This window comes from Rhea americana, unplaced genomic scaffold, assembly GCF_003343005.1.
Source record: "Rhea americana isolate MKP2758 unplaced genomic scaffold, rheAme1 scaffold_150, whole genome shotgun sequence".
NCBI lineage: Eukaryota > Metazoa > Chordata > Aves > Rheiformes > Rheidae > Rhea > Rhea americana.
In genome coordinates, this window is record NW_028185595.1 from 1 (window position 1) to 21,492 (window position 21,492).

At 44.7% G+C, this 21,492-nt stretch overlaps 1 protein-coding gene across 1 annotated transcript in view; it reads right to left on the minus strand.

Annotated features, from left to right (window-relative positions):
- Nucleotides 1–3,910: 3,910 nt before the first annotated feature.
- The window catches only part of RANBP17 (RAN binding protein 17), a 161,363-nt gene continuing 143,781 nt past the window's right edge, over nt 3,911–21,492 (minus strand). Inside the window, exons 26-28 of the mRNA XM_085299592.1 lie at nt 11,720–11,818; nt 7,529–7,656; nt 3,911–4,489 (exon numbers count right to left, since the gene is read on the minus strand). Of these exons, the coding sequence (XP_085155718.1) occupies nt 4,393–4,489; nt 7,529–7,656; nt 11,720–11,818 (324 nt within the window). The 3' untranslated portion in view covers nt 3,911–4,392. The remainder of the gene's footprint in view (nt 4,490–7,528; nt 7,657–11,719; nt 11,819–21,492) is intronic.

Consider the following 21,492-nt stretch of genomic DNA (forward strand, 5'->3'; position numbering starts at 1 on the left):
GCCGGGCCGGGCCGGGCCGGGCCGGGCAGCGCGGCGCAGCCGGCGGCCTCGCCGGGGGCTCCGCAACCCGCCCCGGGCTGCCCCGAAGGGCCGGGCCGGGCCGGGGCGCGCTGCGAGGGCTGGCAGCAAAAAGGGGGAAAATTATAAAACAAAATAAAATACAATAAAGTAAAATAAATATAAAATAAAATAAAATAAAGTAAAATAAAGAAGGAGAAGGGGAGGGGAAGCGAATAAATAAATAAATAAAGTGACACCCAGTCCTGAATCAGGGCAGGCTTTGTTAGAGAAAATTGCAGCTTGATCTGCATAATGGGGACTCTGGATGCCCAAGGCTATCTTTTTATTGCATGTGTGTCTGCTGTTATCAATTTTGTGAACGATTTCACAGGGAGCCTGGCAGACTTGAGCTGGAATAATATGCAAAGATGAGCTTTGAATAATGAATGATGTGCTTTTAAACCAATTCCAAAGTGTCTGTGATAGTACAATATGAAAAGGGGTGGTAAGTAATAGTATATTTAAAAGGCGCTAGTATGTTTTTATTACTATATTTAAAAAGATATCTATATTATTTTTGTGAAATGGATAATATATCACAGAGTCTTTGATAATCAGCTAAACAATACATTTTTCTTTGGGAAAACTCTCCTGGTTTTTACACAGTTAAATATAGAGTATCAGCACACAGTTTTGTAATGCTTGGCTACCTTATTAAATATTAACTCTATTTTAATATTAGCTTTTAAATTTAATATGTTGACGTTGTGCAGTTTTACTTTAATTATGTTTTATAATTAATAACCCAGGACGTATGGTATCCTTAAATGCTGTTCTCCCGCAGTCGTTTCGTTTCGCCGCTCCCCCTGCGCTGCGAGCGCGCAGCCCCGCGCAGCGCAGGTGCCGCTTGCTCCGCGCGCTGCGGGAGCGGCGCGGCTTCCCCGGGCGCTCCGGCCGCCGCCTCCCCCTCGGGGGGCAGCGCTCGCCCCGGCCGCGGCTGCCCGAGCGGCGGGCGCGGAGCCCCCTCGCCCGCCGGGCGCCCTGCGCCGCGCGCAGGGCAGCGCCGCTGCACGCCCAGAGCGCGGCCGCCCCGGCCGGGGGCTGCGGTCTCTCCCCCCCACCCACCCCCCCGGCCCTCGGCTCGGGCGCCTCCGGGCTAGGGCCGGGGGCTTTGCGCTGGGGCAGCCCCCGTTCACGAGACGCAGCGGGGTGGAAACAATCCTGCACCCTGCAGGGCTCCAGGCGGGCCCCAGCCCTCCCCCGGCCCGCTGTGGGGCAGGTGCCAGGCATAGCACGGTATGGCACAGCACAGCCTGGCATGAGATGGCCTTGCACGGCATGGCTTAGAGTAGCACGGCAGGGCACAGCTTAGCGTGGCATTGCATAGCACAGGATGGCACAACATGGCCTGGCTTTGCATTGCATGGCGCGGCACAGCCTGGCATGGCACGGCACAGCCTGCCTTTGCATTGCACGCCATGGCACAGCGTGGCATGGCATGGCACAGCCTGGCTTTGCGTTGCATTGCACAGCGCAGCCTGGCATGGCATGGCAGAGCCTGGCTTTGCATTGCATGGCATGGCACAGCATGGCAGAGCCTGCTGTGGCACCATTGCATCACCTTGCATGGCCCGGCACGGCACAATCTGGCATGGCACGGCACAGCAGGGCCTGGCCCAGCATGGCACAAGGGCTGCCTGGCGCCGAGCAGCCACGCGCTGCAGAGCTCCTTGGCCCCGCACAGGGCAGGGCCCTTCCTGGCAGCTGGCCAGTGCAAGGGTGCAGGGGGCTGGGGTACCGTGGGGCACCGTGGGGCGCCGTGGGGCACCAGGCCCTGGACCCGCCGCTGCTGCACCTGCAGCTGTTTTCTGCCACGCCGTGCAGCAGGGGAGCGCTCAGCCGCCCGCTGCGGAGACACCACGAATTTCCACGTGTGCATTAGACGCACGGCGGGGCTCCAGCCGCCCCTTCGACRCGGGGGACGCTCACGGTGCCGTCCTGCGAAGGGGGCACGGAGGGACGGCGCCGCGCCGGGGGCTTTCCGAGCCGCTCGCTCCTCCGTTTTCCTCTTTCATATACTCGGAGCCTGCCGGGTTTTTCGACTAAATATGCCTTTTGTTGGGCAAATTGCATTAGGATGGATGCCACAGGTACCCATTAAGGTTTTTATTTATCGTGATACCGTTTGGATCTCACACTTATAAATAACTTATGTTATGGCTTTTGTTTGCAGAAATGTAACTTCCATATTTTATTACGCTTTCTGTAAACCTCAAGCAGAAGGTTGTCGGAGAAGCGCTCTTAACAGCAACCTAAACTAAGGTACATAAAATCTGCACTAACATTATTTTTTAATACAGCAAGGAAGCGCGTTACCCCTCCGCAGTTTGAAAGGTTTGCTGTCATCATAAACTCCCCCTATGATAAAACATTAACAAGTCTCAGGAATTGTTTTATAAAGCGCGCGTGTTCTCGCGGCCGGCGTTCACGGAGCCGCCCCGCGCGAGCGCGGCCGCACGCCCCAGCTTCGCGTTTCCCCGCCGCGCTCCCTTGGGCGAGCGGGACCGAAACGCTTGCCAAGGGCTGCTTTAGGGGACGGCTTATTCCCCCTCCTCCCAGAAAGGCGAAACGCTTCCCGGAGAGTCGGTTGCCGGCTCTTTTCACTAATGCGTTTGGGGGGGAAATGCGGTGTATTTTCCGCTCACGGGTTGTTTGCGCCGTCGGCCAGCAAGGCATTGCAGGGGCTCCGCAAACCGACCCAGGCTGCGCCCACCTCCGGCAGCGCCCTTCCCAACTGCTGAATTCAGACACCTAACGCGGAAACGAGTCCCCGACCCCCCTCTCCGCTCTGCTCTCCAGATCCGAGCCGCCGAGCGAGCACCGTGCTGCGACCACCTACTCCCCGTCRGCTCCCGGCCTCGGCCGCTAACCGAGGCGAAGTGCTGCAAGGTGATGGAAGGGTTTAAACAGCAAAGCCGCCCGGAAAGGGGCCGGCGCTGCGCGGTGCCCCGCGCCGAGCAGAGCCCGTCCCCCAGCTCACGCGCTAACGCACACACCTGCGGAAAGATGCGGAAAGTAACAGCTGCACAGAAAAAAAAAAAGGCAGAAAAAAACCATCTGTGGGAAATGTCGATGTGAACTTTTGCTCCTCGTTGGCCCYAATAAAAAGTTTAGGTTTTTATCGAAAAAGTGCTGAAATATTACCAATACGCAAATGTAAGAAAAGCATGAAAAACGCATTGAATAGACTATTTACATTAAAAAAAAATCCACGATTCAATAGCAGCAGTTTATCATTGCCCATAATAGCTTTTGGACATTATAAATCAATTGGCTTATTGCTTAAATAGTTGTAATTTCTGTTAGCTGTTGCTTCAGCTCATCTGGGTGGCTCGGCAGCCCGCGCAGCAACTCGTACCCACCGCGGGGCGAAGCGAGCTGGTCCCCGGCCCAGCCGGGGCGAGCGCAAGCCGGAGCCCCCGGATTTCGCCGGGCGTGCGCCGAGCTCTGTACGATCCCCGACGGGTGAAGAGGAATCTGCCAAGCTGCCTGGTTCAGATGCAGGCTTCCGTCGCCGCCGTGCCACACACCTTTCTCTGCACCTGCTCCCCCCCCTTTTTTTGGGGGGGGGGTGGCAAGTGGATTTAATTCTTCTTCAGCAGCGTTTCAGCATTTAACAACTGTATTTTTTCCGTGTTTTTCCAGTTTCCAAGGGCCCGGAAAACGTGTACTTGTGAAACTAAAGTACTACCAGTATTTTATTAAGGGCTGTTACATTATCCCTTCTTTYATTACCTGCAACATTCGTGATTTCTGTGTCATATTTATAGGCTAAAATGCTTATTTTAAGTCTTCTACTTTGTTGCCCGCTTTGCCGTAATCCACCTGTGCTGAAAAGAAATGTATAACATTTTGTAGAAAAATAGCAATTTTATTATTTCAAAGCGATGTCATATAAAATTTGTACCGTTTTTCATCTCATTTTCAAACAAATACGACCTCAGTGAAAGTGAGCTGGGATTTCTTCAGTGATCAGAAATATCACCTACTAAGATGGACCGAATTGAGAATCATTAACTAATACAAGTTTAGAAGCAATGCATATTTATTTTGTTCTTTGGTTAAGTACTGTTTCTACACCACTTCATAAAGATAAAAGAACAAGATAATAAATTCTGATAAGAAAGGCTGAAAATGTTCTTCAAGCTAAGGCTGATTTTACATCTTTTTCACTATTATAAATCCTGACATTTAGGCCAGAGATATAAAAAGGCAGAAGTTATCTTAAAAAAATAGTTTTCACGAGGGTCAAAATCTATCTAACAATATAGCGGGCTTCCAAAACTTTCAAAGTTGGTGTTTTAGTCAGTGCTCTGGTTTCCAAAGTCATCGTCAACTCATCATGTCTAAATTGCCGGGATCCAAGGCCCCTTCGCTGCGCAGAGCTTCAGCCATGTCTCTTCGAAAGACGGACATGTTCTGAGTGAACCTGGGAAAAGGAAATCCCAAATGTTTGGTTGAACAAAACCTGTTACTGAAGACATTTATTTAAACAACTGGTAAAAAGAGCAACTTAAATGTAAATTAAATGGACAGAAAAACAGAGGAAAACTTGCAAACAAAATCCCTAGCTGCCCTCAAGAATCAGCCCTACAAAATGTGAGCAAATAAACATATGCAGGCAGCATTATAAACTCAACCTACCAGCAATGTGAAACATTTAAAAAGGCAGTTGGGAAGGGAATGCCACGGGCAACCTTTCCGTCTCGCACRGCTCGGACCGCGTCCTCATGCTCCCCAAACTCCGCTGTTGGCTCTCTGCGACGTGTCCAGCTGGTCTCCAAGTCCAGGCCAGCTCAGACCTACCTTCCTTTCTCAGGAGCGCTGGCAGAGTACAACCTGCCTCCCAGTGAAATGTGCTACCATTATCCATCTGGCACAGAATGAATTCACCAAAATATTCCCAAACGGCTCTCTGCTGGCAGGTGTAGGAGGGGAAGTCCATCCGGTGGTATCAACACCTGAACCTCAGTGACAGCTCTGACTTAGCCTTCATGACAGTCCAAATCTGATCTACTTCCTTGGTCTGTCTCTGCTTGAAACGAAGTGTTTAATTGCTATTTATCACATCTAATATGTATACTAACAAAGAAATCCCCCAACTAATTTAAAAAGTCAGAAACTTTTGTTTGATCCTCTCCGTTTAGGCTCTTCAAGTGTTTCTTTTGTTCGCCGCCTCAAGGCGCTTTGCCTCAGCTGTGTCAGACCCTGCAGGCTCGCTGGCGCGAAGCTGAGGACRGTTCCCGCAGAGCGGCTCACCAGGGTTCCTGCCTGCAGAGCACTCGGTGCGCACAAGCGCTTACAAAACGGAGCGAGCTCGGTGAAAGTCTCTTTGCAGGACCAGGGCTACCAACCCTTCCTGACTGGGCCCGCTGTAGTATATTTTATGGATATGTGTGGCAGCAACGTGGTAAACTGGGGCTTGCGCGTGGCAATACAGGATGCAATTACGAGTTCATTCTTTATTCTATTCATAATTTTCTACTTTTGCGTTGATTTCCTTACTAATGGAAATTGATTTCGGCTCAAATTTAGACAAACGCAGTTAAAAGAAGCCTCCTGCTCCACAGAGTAAATCCGAGTATGGTTACAAATCAAGAACTGAGAACAGAAAAACCATCGTATTAAGTCATGCCGCTCGTTGGGGAAGTGGTGGCTTACAAGTCTTCCCAAGCCTGACAGGCGGAGGCTGCTGAGACGGGAGAGCTGCTCCTTCTGCCGCACCCTCTGCATCGCCTCTCCACCCGCAGCCGGGCCGCCCCGGCCGCGCTTCCGCCCCCGCGAGCCTCCTCCCCGCTGCCTCTTTTAGAGGACCCCGCAGAGAGGGAAACGCACTTTAAACCCGCGTGCGCGTGAACCAGCGTTTGCTGAATGCCGTGGCTGCAGGCAGCCCGGCCGAGAGGCTCTGTCGGCTCCCTGCGCGGGAAGAGCGCAGGCAGCGGAGAGCGGGATTGCCCCCTGCCGCTGCCAGCCTGGAGGCGACGGGGCAGTTCAGCCTCTTCCCCACTSGCTTTCCCTGCGCTCAGACTGGAGCATTTAACGGTCCCCTTTCTGGGGAACGAGGCAGCTCACAGAAAGCGCCTACCAAAGTAAGCTATCCTCAGAAATGAGTGTTTTCTTAAGGATTTCTTCCCATCAGTAAATATGAACAGATAGGGAACTAAGAAACCAGCTAGCTAAAAGAATGAGTTTTACTCGGTTTTTCATCTGTTCTTTTTTCTTTTTTAATCCTGAAGGACCGCTCAGTCAAACGAATCCCCTCGGAGTTCACAGCTGTAAGGTCAGACTGTCCCCTACAGCCTGCCACTACCAGCTTGGTTTTCCCTCGGTTTTAACAGACGTTGCCTTTCCTCGTGGCAATATATATTATATTCATAATATACAGGAAGCCACAAAACGTCGGAGTGACGCTCACGGATGCAAACTCCGTACTCTTCCCACTTTGGTTCCTAACCCCTATCCTCCTTCCTCTGGCTATCGCCTACCCTGAGGCCATAGGGAATTTACACATTTGATATTGGAATTTTACAGGAAAATGAAACAAAATTATGGAAAGCTACTTAAGCATTAAACAAGGTCAGCCTAATTTTCACAGCAACAGCAGAGGATTATGACCCATGCGAGATTTCTGACTTTCAGGAAGTTACAAGCTGTAATTCCTCCCAAGAAGTCAGAGAAATAAAACCACCAAATGGCTTCAGCCATCATTTCTCTCCAAGACCTTTTCCAGTTTGTTCCAAGCTTGCCGGGAAGTTCTGCAGTCTGGACTGAGATAATGTCTCTATACTATTAAGATTTTGTTCTGGATGAATAATGCACGTGGAGTAGAAAACGCAGCTAGCTAGTAACCAAAAGTAAGCGTGACTATTAACAGCAGCCACCCTCTCCATTTCTTTTGTGGCGACTTCCATTCCGTTTTTCTCATCAGGGAAAGATCGGGTGAATTTATGATTTGTGTTAAAAAAAAAAAAAAGGTCAATGTCATGTTAATCTTCAATGTGTAATTGGCCCTACTGGATCCTTTCCCATGCTGCTATCTCGCAAGCAGTTGCCTAAGCTGGATGCCAGCAAGCAAAGGCTGTCAGAAGAGCAGCACCACTGGAGGCTGAAGGAAGTGCTTTGTCAGAGAGACTTAGGGTTGAAGAAGGGGAGCTCTTGGGCTCACCTGCTGTAATGATGCAGGTTTTCCCAAGCAAAAAAAAAMCAGCAGATGTGGTCTGGCAAACCTAGACTTTGTGATTAAGCTATAAAATATATTTCTGATCAAGACAATACCATTACTAAATGTTCAGGGTCTAAATGTTAAGTGTAAGGATGAATTCTTTCATAGAATATTATCTTTTAAAAGGAAGCTAAAAGGAATGGTAGCTTAACGTCACCCAGATTGCTTTCTATGCTGTATTTTTTTCTAATGAAAGGTTCTTCTTGTCTCTTATTCTTTCAGCTCACTTTTGTGTTATGAACTTACCTGTCTCTGTTCTTTATCAAAAGGTTTTGCTCAACTCCTTCCATAAGATTCCTAAAGCACTGGTCAACGACTTCGCGTTTATTGTCCGGCTGGCTGGTTATCAAGGTTGCCCTTAGTTCACTGAAGTACTAGGATAAAATAAAAAAAAAAAGTAGAGAATATTTACAAATGAAAGCTGGGAATTTAAAAGCAGGGTTACTCACCTGGGCCTGGAGTATTCCTGAGCAACTATTTCACATGTAGCTCTCTATGAGATACTGATGGCACTGCTTGTCCTAGCGGATCATTTCAGCAGCACACCCAAGCGCTGCTCCACTTTTGAAGGGGCCCTTTTCTCTTCTCTGTTTTTTCAGTTTCAAATTCAAACTCTACTCTCAGAAAGAGGAGATGGTGAGCTGGGAAACTCAACGTGCAGGCTTGCTGCAAGGAACTGCAGTTACAAGCAATCCATAGACTAGCTAGACCAGAGTTTGTTACTTTAGGACAAACTTTARTTTATTCTGGAAACACAAAACTGGAGGGACCTCTCCAGATATCAACTACCATGCTACTGTGGCCAAGCAAGTCATATAATCCTGTTTAATCTTTGTTATATTGGCTGCCTCAATCTAACTCTTAGGGCCTTGGGCACAAGCACATCCATGCTATGAACATTGATACAGACAATTATTCGGAGGAGAATGACCCATTCCGATGAATCCGTGCTCAGGTAGCTGGCAGAAGGTTGGGGCAGTCTGATACTGTAATTAAGAGKGAAGGAACGTTGCTGGTACTATACACCCCATTTTACAGTATCTTCTCCCTGTCTAAGCATTCAAGAGACAGGAGGAACAGCGGTTTGATTGTATCTCCAACACTGTTACTGTAAAGTTCCACCAATCCAAACTGCATCATCAGCAACCAAAAGTCAGAGATATGTAGACGCCACATTACCATGAATGTGGTCTTTGGGCTTCAGAACGGTTACAAAGAACCACAGGTAAAATTACCTTACTTGTAACTGCTCAACCGATTCTGTCAAAGGCATACTTGCACACACAGAAGAGCCCAAATTCATGCCCAAATTTCAGATGCATAATGAGAAAACTTGTTAATGGTGGGCTGAAAATCAGTTTTCAGTATTCAAAACATGGTAGACTTTTGAAGTTAATTTAATTTAAAAAAATCCATCAAGTTGCATGGTACTGCACAGAGAGTTAAAATACAGAAACCTGTTAAATCACAGACTGCTGTGTAAAACCCGTTGAACACATCTCATATTAAACACCTAAGTTTCCCATCAAAACTCTGCTCTCCTGTATACAAGAAAAAATAGGGGATAACAAAAGAATCTATAGTAAAACCTTAAAATTCTAAACCTATGCTCTGACAAATCAACAGGATTATAGCAAGTGCAAATTTCTTTAACATTTGCTTGCAAAATTACTTACACTCAATCCACTTCCTTTCAAACCAGAAAAGGCCTGTATTATGCAGCTTTGCTATCCACAACTAGCGCAGTCCTGCAAGGAAGGCAGCAGCTCATCACATAGCTAGCTCCCAAACTACTTAGGAACTCAAAATTTTAATCACCTGAGAGCTGCAGGAAAAGATGGAATATCTGCCTGCAGCCAATCCACGCCAGCAGCCTAGTCTCAAGGTGAAAAATGCCCGGTTAACTTTAGAGACGGCCACAACTCCAAGACTTTGTCCATTGTCCATCAGTTGCTTTTGCAACAGGAGCATTCCAAGAATTTCTTTAAAATCAACTCCATAACAGGAAGTGTGAACAGCACCCTCAAGTAATAGCAAAGAAAATTATCTTTAGCAGTGGCCTAACATTAATGATCAGAGCACCTCCACTGGTATCAGCGATCCAGCCTTGGGGAGCTGTCCTGAGCCCCAGGGCTTTTGAGGCTTCTCTAGAGTACCACTGCTTTTACCAGTCGGTGCAAACACCCGAGTTCTTCCTTGGCTGAAGGACAACAGCTAAAAAGGGACACTGTTGCTACCAGATCAGAACACATACCKGTTTTTTTTGCCAATCTCTTGCCACTAGGATTCAAATTAAACTTACGCTGCTGCACTGAAGTAAGGGGACAATGTCAGGAGCCACTTTTAACCAACCCATTGCACAGCAAGGTGACACCGTCTCAAAAAATTCAACATCGTTTTAGGGTGGGCGTCACAGCACAATTCCCATTTTGGCACAGCTACCCCTACTGGGACAAGGACGTGTACGTCCCAGTTTTTCAGTCCCTGAGTAAGCCCAATCCCTTCCTTCTGAGATGAACTAGAGCAAAGAAGATCCCACTAAAACAAAGGAAGGGCAGAACAAGCAGTAAAAGTAAAACACAGTGGGTGCCTGCTATCACAGGAACTGTGGAGACACAGGCTCGACCTGAAATAAAGAAACCCATTTTCAATAACGAAACCAGCGGTGCACTGAAACGAGCTAAGGAAAGAGACCTTTAACAGCCATGTAAGCAGGCTTCCTACTTTTTCTGCCGAACAGGAAATAAATGTGCTCGATGCAAAAACAACAACGCAAATACTGTAAATTATTCGTATTGATTCTATGAAATTCCGTTTCCTGTTCTCCATCCTTCTACGAGAAATGTAGGACTTGTTCCTAAGTAAAGATGCTTGTACATATCCATGTCTGCTTAACAGAACACAGAGTCATTAGAACTAGTCTAATTTCAGTAAAAAGAATATTCTGCCAGTCACAAATTTTTTCCTTATGATTTACAGCTCCACGGTTTTATCTTCAAGTGAAATATTTAATTTCTTCTCATRCTGAAGCAGCTAACATCAAAACCACATAATTAATATATAGTCAGGCTAATACTTAAATGCTATAAATCAGAAGCATTATATAAACAAAAATGTCGTCTTGAACAAGATTGGGAATGCGCAGAACTACTTATTTCCCACTTTTATAATGATGCGGTGACTCAGAGCAGATAGAAAATGATTAGTTTTCCTTCCAAAGTAGGAAATATTGCTTCCATCTGTAAAGTATAATATTGTGATGTCATAAAGTTTTCCTAAACACTGAATTTACCCTTATTCCCTCTCAATCATTTTAAAAGAACTGCTCTCTCTTATAGAGCTTGGATTTAAATCACAATAACACACCAAGAAGATGAATGACAGTGCTATTGGATATGGCTAAAATTGGATCCTTCAGCACAGGTGAATGATGAGACAGCGCTTCTCTTCTTGATATATTTTCTTCTTCTATTAGTTTCCTTCCATAGCTGGGATTTCAGTTTGAATTTTAATGTATGCGGTTGCTGCTAATCTTAGTGTCTTATTTTTTTCCAGCACCCTCTTATTGTATAGACAATTCATTCTCCAAAGCAGTAATACACTGAGGCTTGTGACTGCCCCAGAGATAAAGCAATTCAGAATAAAGTTAGAGCTAGCTCTGAAGTATAGAGAATACAACAGGTCAGTATCTTCCGAAACAGTGCCTTGCCGCACAAGAAAATGTGCACATTTAGATCAGCCCATATTCACTCATTCAGATGGTTTCCATTTGAGACAATACTGTCTACACTAAGTCACGAGGGAAACATGATGGGTATATCTAAACTCAGTGTTCAGATTTTATTGAAAGGGCAAATTGCAGAATATTTCCTGTTTTACTGACTCTGCCACAGATGCACACAATCCAAATTGCAATCATTGCATGTGCTTAAGCGTAGAGGCTTAGATAATCCCCCCCAGCCAGTTGTTCTTGTGAAATGCTCCAGAAAAAAAAAATTGGTTAACTATTTCTCTAAGAAGCAATTTTTCTGATCTGATTTCCATAGTGTTCTTGTTTCAGATTTCTAAAAGCCTCATGAGCTTGCATAATTTCAATTTCTGCTTAATTATAAAAAGCAAAAATCCAACATTTTTATTATAAAAAAATTAACTATACTTGCACGATCTAAGGCAGGACATAAGTGTTGGGGTAAAAGTTTGAGAGGATTTTCCATCAAAATGAAATCACTCAGCCTTTGTGAATGAATCTGTAAACCAATAAAGTAGATGAGTTGAATATTACTCTTTACTCCTAGTGTGGGCATAAGGAAGCAAAGTCTCAAGGAAAGAGACGGAGGGTTTGAAAGCGCAACGGCAGCTTTGTACAATATAGCATAATGTATCTGAGCTACRTGGGCATATGAAGAGTGAATCTGGCAGAATTTCTGAAATACTCACTTTCTCATTGAGGAGTATAAGTCCTAGTAGTGGTCTTGACACAGACCACTGGTTCCTGCAGTCTTCAAAAATGATGGTGTTCATTAGGATTGACATCATCTGAAAGAAAATTCAAATGGGTTACATTAATATGGATACCGCTGTTATACTGGATGATTTGGAGAGAAGGAAAAATTAATGATGTCTTGACTAACCATGCTGAAATCACTGAACTCTCATACAGGACTGTGACATCTCACAAGTCATCCTTCAAAATAAGTATTTCCACAACCAGAACTACTGCCTGGAGAAAGCCGAAGAAAATGAATGTCAAAGGTCTGCTCCAGAAAAGAAGTTATAATCACAGAGGATGAAACAAATACAAATTGAGATTTAGAGTTGTGTTCATTTCAGATACAGACTTYGATATCGCTCCAGGGATCTGCCCCCTTGTCACACTGCTTCCCGTGGAGTAATACGTATGTGAGCAGTAATCTGTATTAGTTTCAGATTAATCCCTAGGCGCTATTCAAGATTCTGGTTTTCTCAACCCTACCCTTTTTCTTGCATGAAACTGCAAGGCATTTGAATGGACCACTCCCTATTTTGATGGGGGCAAGCATGATTCAGCAAAGAGTCTAGAAATCCACGTACCATTTCTACCTCAGGTACAAACCCTGCAGGCGATCTTCGATGTTTTACTTCTGCGACTTATCTGAGGAGCTCTGCGGCGGGGATAAAGCCGCTCAATCAGTTTTGGAAAGCAATGAGATCTATCAGAGCATACACTTAAGCACTATTAGCACCCAAATAAATGATCTGGAGTTCCCTTTGCGGGTTGGTTGGCATGTAACCAGAGCCTTCAGACCAGTCCACAAGGAGTACTCTCCTTCTCAGGCCTTTTCTGGGCTTGCCGTGCAGCTACACCTCCACCAGCAAGTAGCTAGGAAAGGCAGACTTATTTTAGGGATTGGCACAACTTTTGTAAAAAGAGCTAACAAAATAACTATAGAATCCATTTACAGATAAAATGCTCTGACATATCCTGGAGACACGTTAGTCTACAATGCCAAAGGCCACAACACATACGAACCTAAAAACATTACTCAGAGATTAAACAGAGTGAAAATTTGTAAAATGTCACCAGTAAATAGTTTGACTCACATTTATAAAATATCTACACCCTAAAACCAAACATAGAGGAAGTAGAAAGTCATTAAATCCTTTCTTCTAGACCAATGAGTAGCTACGAGCAAGGTCTCCAGAGAGCTGCCACACTGCAAAATAACCTGTAATAACTGACCAAGCCTAAGTCAAACAGCATGTTTCACTAAATGAAAAAGATGAATCCTAGCAGTACAGATCACTTGCAACACAGAAAATAGAGATATCCACAAATTATTTGAGTTTTTGAGTTAGGAACACATGCTCTGGTGTGGGAAAGGCCAATCTTTCACCTGATTTCCCAGTTTACATGGCTGGCAAACTATTTTTCCATTACTCATTGGACAAAAACAGTCCTATATTGCTTCGGTATTCATGCAAGCAATTCAAAAAGCTGGGCAAGCCCTCATAGAAACTTACTTTCCAACCATGAACAGTAATTATAATTTCTTATAATTTCATTCATCTCCAGGTTTTGATCTCGGCAGCTGTTAGGCCAGAAGCATTTCTCAAGGAACGAAATGAAACTGCCTCAGCTGAGATTTAGTTAGGGCACCAAGACTGGTATACTTACATTTCTTAGAAAAAGTGCTATACATATAGAAAGATTTCCAAAGTGGTGCTTAACCTAAAAATGGCATGCTAAGCAACAAGTACACATCTGACGCAGAGGGAAGAGTGTCAGCTCTTCAGCTTTATCAGACAACTCATGAGATGCCTTTAAGGTCTCTAGTCCTGAATTGCTACTAAATTGCAAATGAACTGCAAAGTAAATATTCTAGGAAAGTTTTTGGCCTAAATCTGGAAATGAACCCCTCAACCCTCCAAAAAACATTCACCAGGGAGACACTTATTTGTCTCTGTGCATAAGTAGTTCAGCCAGTACTGAAATACAGCAAGGAATACAGTATCTTGTTACAATTCACAACAACAAAGACAACATAAAAAGCAATCTAGGTAAAAGTGACAGGATAGGAAGCAGCGAGAGTTTCCCTCCCAGTTGCAAGTATTTCCTCTGACAAAACCCAGCATCAAATGTTTCTGTTTCACTTCTGACTCTAAGTAGGAGCGAAAGAGTGCCTTTGCAGCACTCAGAATCAGTGCAGGGAACAAGCCAGCGTTCAAGATTTAGTCAGATCCTTTCAAATACACATAACGTACCTACACATATGCATGTCTGTTTTCTGCATGGACCAGCCTATTTCTTTTCAATTAAATTAGTTACAACACCGCCAAGCACTGACACTTTTCATGCAAAGTTGTCTCTGTCTTCCCAGCAGAAGAACTGCTGGGACGAGTGGTACCATAGTACTAATAAAAGCTAGGTTGTAAAACCCGCCCGTGAGCTCTGGAACAGTGATCAACACTGCTCATGAAGTTCCATAACTTTATTACTTTCAGAGGTAGACAATTTGGAGTCCAATCTGGTGGTCTTTGCAGATGTCCTCCTCCTCCAAGGGTGAAAAAATGAGCAGGTAGATGGCTCAGCATTATGAGATGCAAGCATAAAATCGGGGCACACCTACTTACCCTCTCAAGACCTCTGTCTGATGCAGTCAAGGGTGTATTGTATCATCAATAATTGTCGACTGGCAATTACTGAGCCTAATTCCAAGACAAAGGACTTCAAAATCTATGATAATGGCTTTAAGCCTCCTTTCCCATTTTCCACGTTCCCCCATTACAACCACCGCTGCTGCTTTGTTTCACTCTTTGGGTTTGGCTCCCTGTGCTACTTCCACGTAAGCCCACAACAAGCTGCTTGCATCCCAGACCCTTCTTTGTTTTATAGTCCTGCTGACACACTTCAAAAGACACTGTGCTCAGAAACAAGCAATAAGAGACACCCCAGCTGTAAAGACCTTACATGTAAGTRACGCAGGCTGCACAAATTCACACGAAAGGCAAGGAGCAGGTCTAGCCTTCGCTCATGCTACTTTATAATGAAGCTTTGCCCCCAACAGCACATCTACTGATGACGCACCTGAGTTAAGCTCTTTCTCAGGGAAAGGTATCAGGCTTTCATTTAATTTCCTTAACTYTCCCTCCCTTCTCTCTACTCTTTTCATAGAGCATAGAACAGCTTCTCCCTACATTGACAAGTGGTATCCTCAACTTTCTCCTCCAGACCTCACGTGACCAATGACTTGGCTTTGTTGCTACTATCTGGTGTAACCAGGAGAAACAAGTTGATCCACATAGAAAAGAGTTTCTAGATACATCTCACACAGCACCACACACAGGAACATGTTTGTTGCTCCCCTGAGTTGTTTAGATCGTGCAAGAATTGAAAGTCTTAGAGCTTCTGAAGAAGGCACTGAAAAAACATGCCTCCCTCTTTATATTTTATTTGTCAACACACATTTAGATACACTGCTGTTTATGATGGCAACATGTACAGAAATGTTAACCACAATTTTATGAAGATGAAATCTTCCCCAACAACACACAGAAATGAGGAGATGAGTACACTTAAAGAGCTGACCATTGCCCCACTGCTGCTAACACTACCAGCTTATCAGCTGGACTAAGCTACACCTGCCAAGTGTCCAGCAGTAAAGAACAGCAGCAGTGTTTGCATTCTTACTTCAGGTCTTTTGAGAACTGCAGAGCATTTCCCAGATGTTAGTTAGCTTCAAAATGTGCTATGGAGATGCTTCAGGGTTACTATCACATTTTACAGAGGGAATGGTTGACTCAGGATCGAAGGCTGCATGCAAAAGCCACAGACATGCAGAACAACCTTGAGTATCTCCTCAACCTTCTCAGCTGCCACCACCAAATCTTGGCCATGCTGCTGCTGCAGTCACCAGGGCTCCCTAGGCWGCAGCAGGAGGTGGCGTTCAAGAGGACTTGCCTGTATTTACTGCACAGGCATGAGAGGGACACTCATGCTGAAGTGCACCTATCTGGTGCCTCTTAGCCAAAAGTCTCATAAACTAATTKGAGATCACAAACCAACTCAATGGCAAAACAAAGCACAGAAGTAGAACTCATGAAACACACAGATTTTCTTTTTTTTTTCCTAGGTGGAAAATACCGACTTGTTGAAAATGAAACATTTTCTCAGACCCCGCGTGAAATTTGGTTGCAACTGCCTTGCAGCACTGCTGACGCACCAGTCGCCAGGGCGGCCAGCTACGACCTGGAATTCCCTACAGGCACTCCAGCACAAAACACAAAGTCTCAAGGTGAGGAAAGACATTAAAAAAATAAGGGGGTGGGGGAGTAGATAATATATTTTCTACGTAGTTCAAACCAGAAACATTGCCTCTGGTTCTCTTCGCCTAAACATGGGGCATCACTTTATTTGGCTCAATGGCGTTTCTCCCGACGTATTTGCTCTTTATGAAAGAAACTATTGACAGAAGAGGTAAGGGTAAAGAACTGCTCTTCCAATAAATTAATTCTTTGTAGCCTTTTTCCCTTCAGAGCCTCTTTTGTTCTTGGATGGAGGAACAAAATGTTGTTCAAAACACCACTCGTTATGAAAACTTTTTCTAAAGGAAGCTGGGAATGTAGATGCCTTTCCATTAAAAACCTTTTTGCTGCTTTGTATTACCAGTAGAATAGCACTCGCATCATAGCAGGTCCCATAACTCATGCCCCTCTCCCATATGTTGGTATGAATATTTTATTCTGCAGCAACTAATCATATTTTTAACGTAGAGGATATTACATAACGCCAGAGACTGCATTATGTAATGCTTTCGAAAAGATTTTGAAGGATCTAAAAACATAAAGAGCTTCTAACCAAACGCTTGGATGGTAAGTACACTCCTGTTTTCCGTTCAGAACTCAAAAAGATTCAGAGTTTTGTTGTCTGGCATATGGAGCTTGGTAGGTTTTTACAGCTCCGTCTTTAGACGGCCAGCTCTTAATTTAGGACCTATGATTACTAATTTACGTGTCCTTCATAGTTCTCAGTTCTTTCATCATCAATTTTTTCTACGTCAATAAAYGGATTATCATTTACTAGTAATATTAGCATGACCTAAATGCTCCAAGATTATTAAATACCTTAAATTTTCATCTGTTGTTTTAAAATATTTATTTTACCAGAAAGTCTAACTTTCAGATTGATATTTTCCATTTTCAGTCTCTGTTCAAAGGTAGAATTTCCAGCGCAAATACGAAGATTAAAGTCCTCTATTCTGAAAGTAAGAACCAGCACGTTATTCCTGCGCTAAAATTATTTTTTAATTGGCAGAAACAGCACATTAGTTGCAATTTGCAATATGGAAAGATTTAAAAATTCTAAGTCTTGTGATTATGAAATCACCTTAGGCCAGCAAGGGCAGCTGTTGCAAGGGCAGCAGAAACAGCCAAGGCCGGTGCCGCGCTGCTGGGGACCCACGCGTGTGCTGAGCTGCTACGGCTTCCTTTCCGGACAGCCTCTCCACTCCCTCCTCTCCTGTTGCTAATTTTCATARAATTTATAGGAAGAGGGGAGGAGTTGGGAAGGAAAGAAGAGCAGAAGGCCCTGGACAGGAAACACAGACAAACCACAAAACCAGGTTACCACAACCACGTTCTTTCCAGCAGCCTTTCGATTCTGAATCTTTTAAGCTGCCCTTAGACCAAGATTTTCTTCCAACTTGCGAAGGCTAGATTCCTGCAGATTTCTGTTAACAAAATACAGAATTTCGCTCTATTTACACATACCTCTAAAGTATATACTTAAATAAACACTAATATCTAAATATCCCATGATACAACAACTGAAGCTCAAAGAAGCTGCGGGAAATATTAAAACTTAAAATAAAATTGTGAGAGTTCCAATCTTGAATCTCTATTCGGTACAGTACAATTGGGCCTGGCCTTTTTGTATCCTTTTATGAAAAATTAAGGTATAAATGGCCAAAAATCCAATCCTGATATCAGGGCAGGGCGTCTGGGTGACACACTGCATACTATGAATGAGAATGTGTCCGCAGCTGGTGGACCAAAATGCGATTTATTCACAGAGTATTCCTATTAGTCGTACATTATTTCTTGCCAGGGGATCTTTCTTCCAGTGTTCAGAAGAGATAGAAAAGATGGTCACAGATGTTAAAAAGAAACAGTTACAAGGAGCCTGGGGCTTGGTATTTTGCTCGATATGTGTTCAGAACTGGTCGAAGGACCACAAGTTATGGGGAAACTCACTCAAAGCAAGTCCTAACTACAAGCCAGCAGAAATAATCATAAAGCAAGACTGCACTAGCTTATTATGTCAAATCTGACTTTGTATCCAAAAAAGAAATATGAGCACATACTTCACCATTTACGCAAAAAGCTACATTTTGGATGATAGCTTAATGCTAATGACAAGCACCTGCAATATGTCCAATAAAATTACTAAACCAGATCTGCTGCAAAGAGTTTTTCCTTTTTTTTTCCACTGTTAAAATCGTCCATTAATGGCACAGTAATGTAAACCAGTAGGACAAAGTGGGCTTTGCAGAACTAAGACTTACTTCCATCATTTCCTACCTTCCGTCAGTAGCGAGCTGCCTTTCAAACAGCCGACAAGATCATAAAGCAGATGTCTGCGCTACACCAGAAAGCAACTGCAACAGAGCCGCAACAAGGGAAGCAGTTATGTGCTGCACAGGAGTTATTCACGATGAAACAACTTGCCCTACACCAGCCTGCTTCCAAACAGCAAGTTTAACCTCTTTCTGCTGATGAGGGGGCACACTCTGACGTGATGCAGCACATGCCTTCTAAATCATACCTGCATCGGGATCGTTTACGTCAAGGACTACGATACTTGGCCCAAGCTCTCCCATCAGAGCAGGGTCCATCCGTCCCAAGGGAGACGGTGCTCTTGGGTGAGTAGGCATCACCCAGGGAGCAGGGCTGGAGGAGATGCCACCTGGCCACTACAGCCTCACCAACAGCGAGTCTCACGGGACGGATGGTTTTGCCTAACGTAAGGGTTGGCTACATCGATGACTGGAACAGTCACCTCCAGCAACGRGGAAAGCGTCTGATGAATGAAATACCCTCTCCCTGCAGGGAGCGGGGATACTTTCATTAATTAYGACCTTCCAGGGTGCGCTCACTTGCTTCTGTCTGTGCTGAATTTCACGTAAGCCCTCTGCCACGTGCCACATACTCCCACGCTGCCTGAAGTGTTAGATTTTGTGCTTGGGTAGCTCGCGCAGCTGACAGATGTTTACAAACTCATGTTATCTGCACAGCTTCTTTTTGCCTACCCATCTGTGCTCCCTGATAGAAAATTATTCTACCTCAGGCTGGAATAACTTATGATTGTGAAATTAACTCATAATCAGATTTTTTTTTTATGCTGGTAGTATTCAGAGATTTTCGGTGGTCATTTTAAATTGACCCAAGCTGCTTATTTAAGATTCAGCCGTTTCTAAGCCGGTGGCTGAGGACACGCAGCACGATAGCCTTTTTAAGAATGGCACAACTGATCAGCCAGGGCTTCTGGAACACACAACTCGTCACAGTTTGCACCGCAGACTTCACACAGGTTTGGCGCAGGAGTCGGCCGAGTTCTTAAAAATCCTTATGAAAAAAATCAACACACGTTCCTCCCTGCTTCTAGCAGCAACGAAGGGACAGCTAGGTCTCACGGGTAGTGGCGTCACTTGAGGAAGAGCCGTAGCAGGCCTTCCCAGCCTGCGCGGTACGGAGCCCTCCCTTGGTGCAGGACCAGCACTCTTCACTGAGAGGTGACAACAGAAGAAGTCGGTGTCTACTAGCAGCATCTCRGAACAAACGACCGGTCAGATTACTTAGGAGGAGAGAACAGCAGTTTCACCTACAYGAATCGCCTTCAGCAAGAGTGTCTCCAGGAATGAAAACGTATCTCTATCTAAACCTTCCATTCCTTCCCTCGGCTGGTGCTCGGACTTACAGTGCATATATTTCTTAAACTCCTCAAAGATGAGCTGTCACCATTCTCTTCTCCAGCTCCTGAGAAATGCACTGGGGCCTTCCCTTGCATCAATTGCTGGAAGCGGGAGCATAAAAATAGCTGGGGATTTTCAGTGGTGCAATAGGATTTCAGCATAGGACCTAGGAACTTCACCTGCGGGATCATTAGTTTTCTGACCCCTCTATTACAGGAAGGCCTTCCAGAACACCGGTCACGTGGGGAGGGAAGACAAGAGCAGGGACTGCCATCACTGGAAAAATAGAAGCGTTTAGTCTAAAACCAGCTGGAGATTAATCTCAAACTTCACCTACAGAAATGTTCTGGATATGGGAAAAGCTACCTAGGGAGGGAAAGACAGAGCAAGAGGTCAGCTCTAAATTCCTAGCCCAAGCAACTTCGAGGCATCTCATCCTGAGCGTGGGTGAACTTGACTCACGCTGCTGCTGAGCAGAAGCAGGCTTGCGTGCAAGCAAGGCTCAGCACAGCCCTCAGGGGCAAACCCTGCACACCGCGGAGTAGCTGTTCACTTGGGCTCAAGCTTGCACTCATCTGCGAGTCGAGCCCAGCCTGGCATCTATCACATAACCCACCTGCCCTTGCAGCAGCACCAGGAGATTTGAGGATCTCTTTTACAAGAGGCCTGATGTTGCTTGCCACAAGGCAGCTGGGCTTTGCAGGCAGCTTGAAAGTAGGCTCAAACGGGGTGGACGTCTGCCAGAAGCAGACCCAGCGGCATCCCCCCACAGCAACAACAACCAGTAGTACAGATGAAATTAGAACCAGGGTAATTATTTTATCGGTATCCACCTTAGTTTAGCACTGATAGGAATATAATCAGCAGGGACAGGGAGTCAGGCTGGGGTTTAAAACCACATCTTGAAGGAAATTGGAGTGAGAAACCCAGAAGCCTGACTCTAAGCATTATTCAGAGATCCTCTACAAAGCAGTGAYTCCATTTCAGCAGGGCAGCATACTAGCTGAGAACTTCTTAAAAAGGCTAACCAAAGTATTAATTAAGGACTGCCTAACAACTTCAGGATTTTTCTGCTTTCAAACTGTTTATAAATTAATTCTAATTGTGTAACAATTAAAAGTATTTTTCCATTTCCAATCAATTGAACTGTAACTGAAGCTATTGCAAACATAAAAGACAGATGATGAAGATGGTAATAAGCATATTGCCACTGCGTCTTGAATAGTCACCAAGACTTCTTAGTGAATCTCATCTTTCACAACAACAACAAAGGATAAGAGCACAAGGCTATTTCATGCAGTCATCAAAACAAAATGCACTGAATATTATATTTCATACTAAATACATTACCCTGGCAGTTTGACACTCAACATTTCAATAGATATTGCGTCTCTCAACATTCTCGCTGAATTTCTGCAGATGGACTTTTAAGTATCAATGGAAGATTACTTTACTTGTCATACTAAAAAGATTTTAAAGGATGGCTGCACACACTTCATTTTTAATTTTTTTCTTTTTTTAAGGGAAACCATGAATTCAGAATACCAAAAGGTCAAACACTGTGCTTTGTAGCAGTCCTTTGTGGTAGTGTTCTTGCAACAGCTAAACTGTCTCTTGTCCTTGATTTGCCCAGTGAAGGATTGGAAGCATTTGATAAAAGCTAAGCTGCAAAAAATCAAACAAGTAACTACCAAGGAAAAAAATAACTCAGTAAGTTTCTGGACCTCATGAAAACATGAATGTTACAGGATTTTAAAAGAAGGG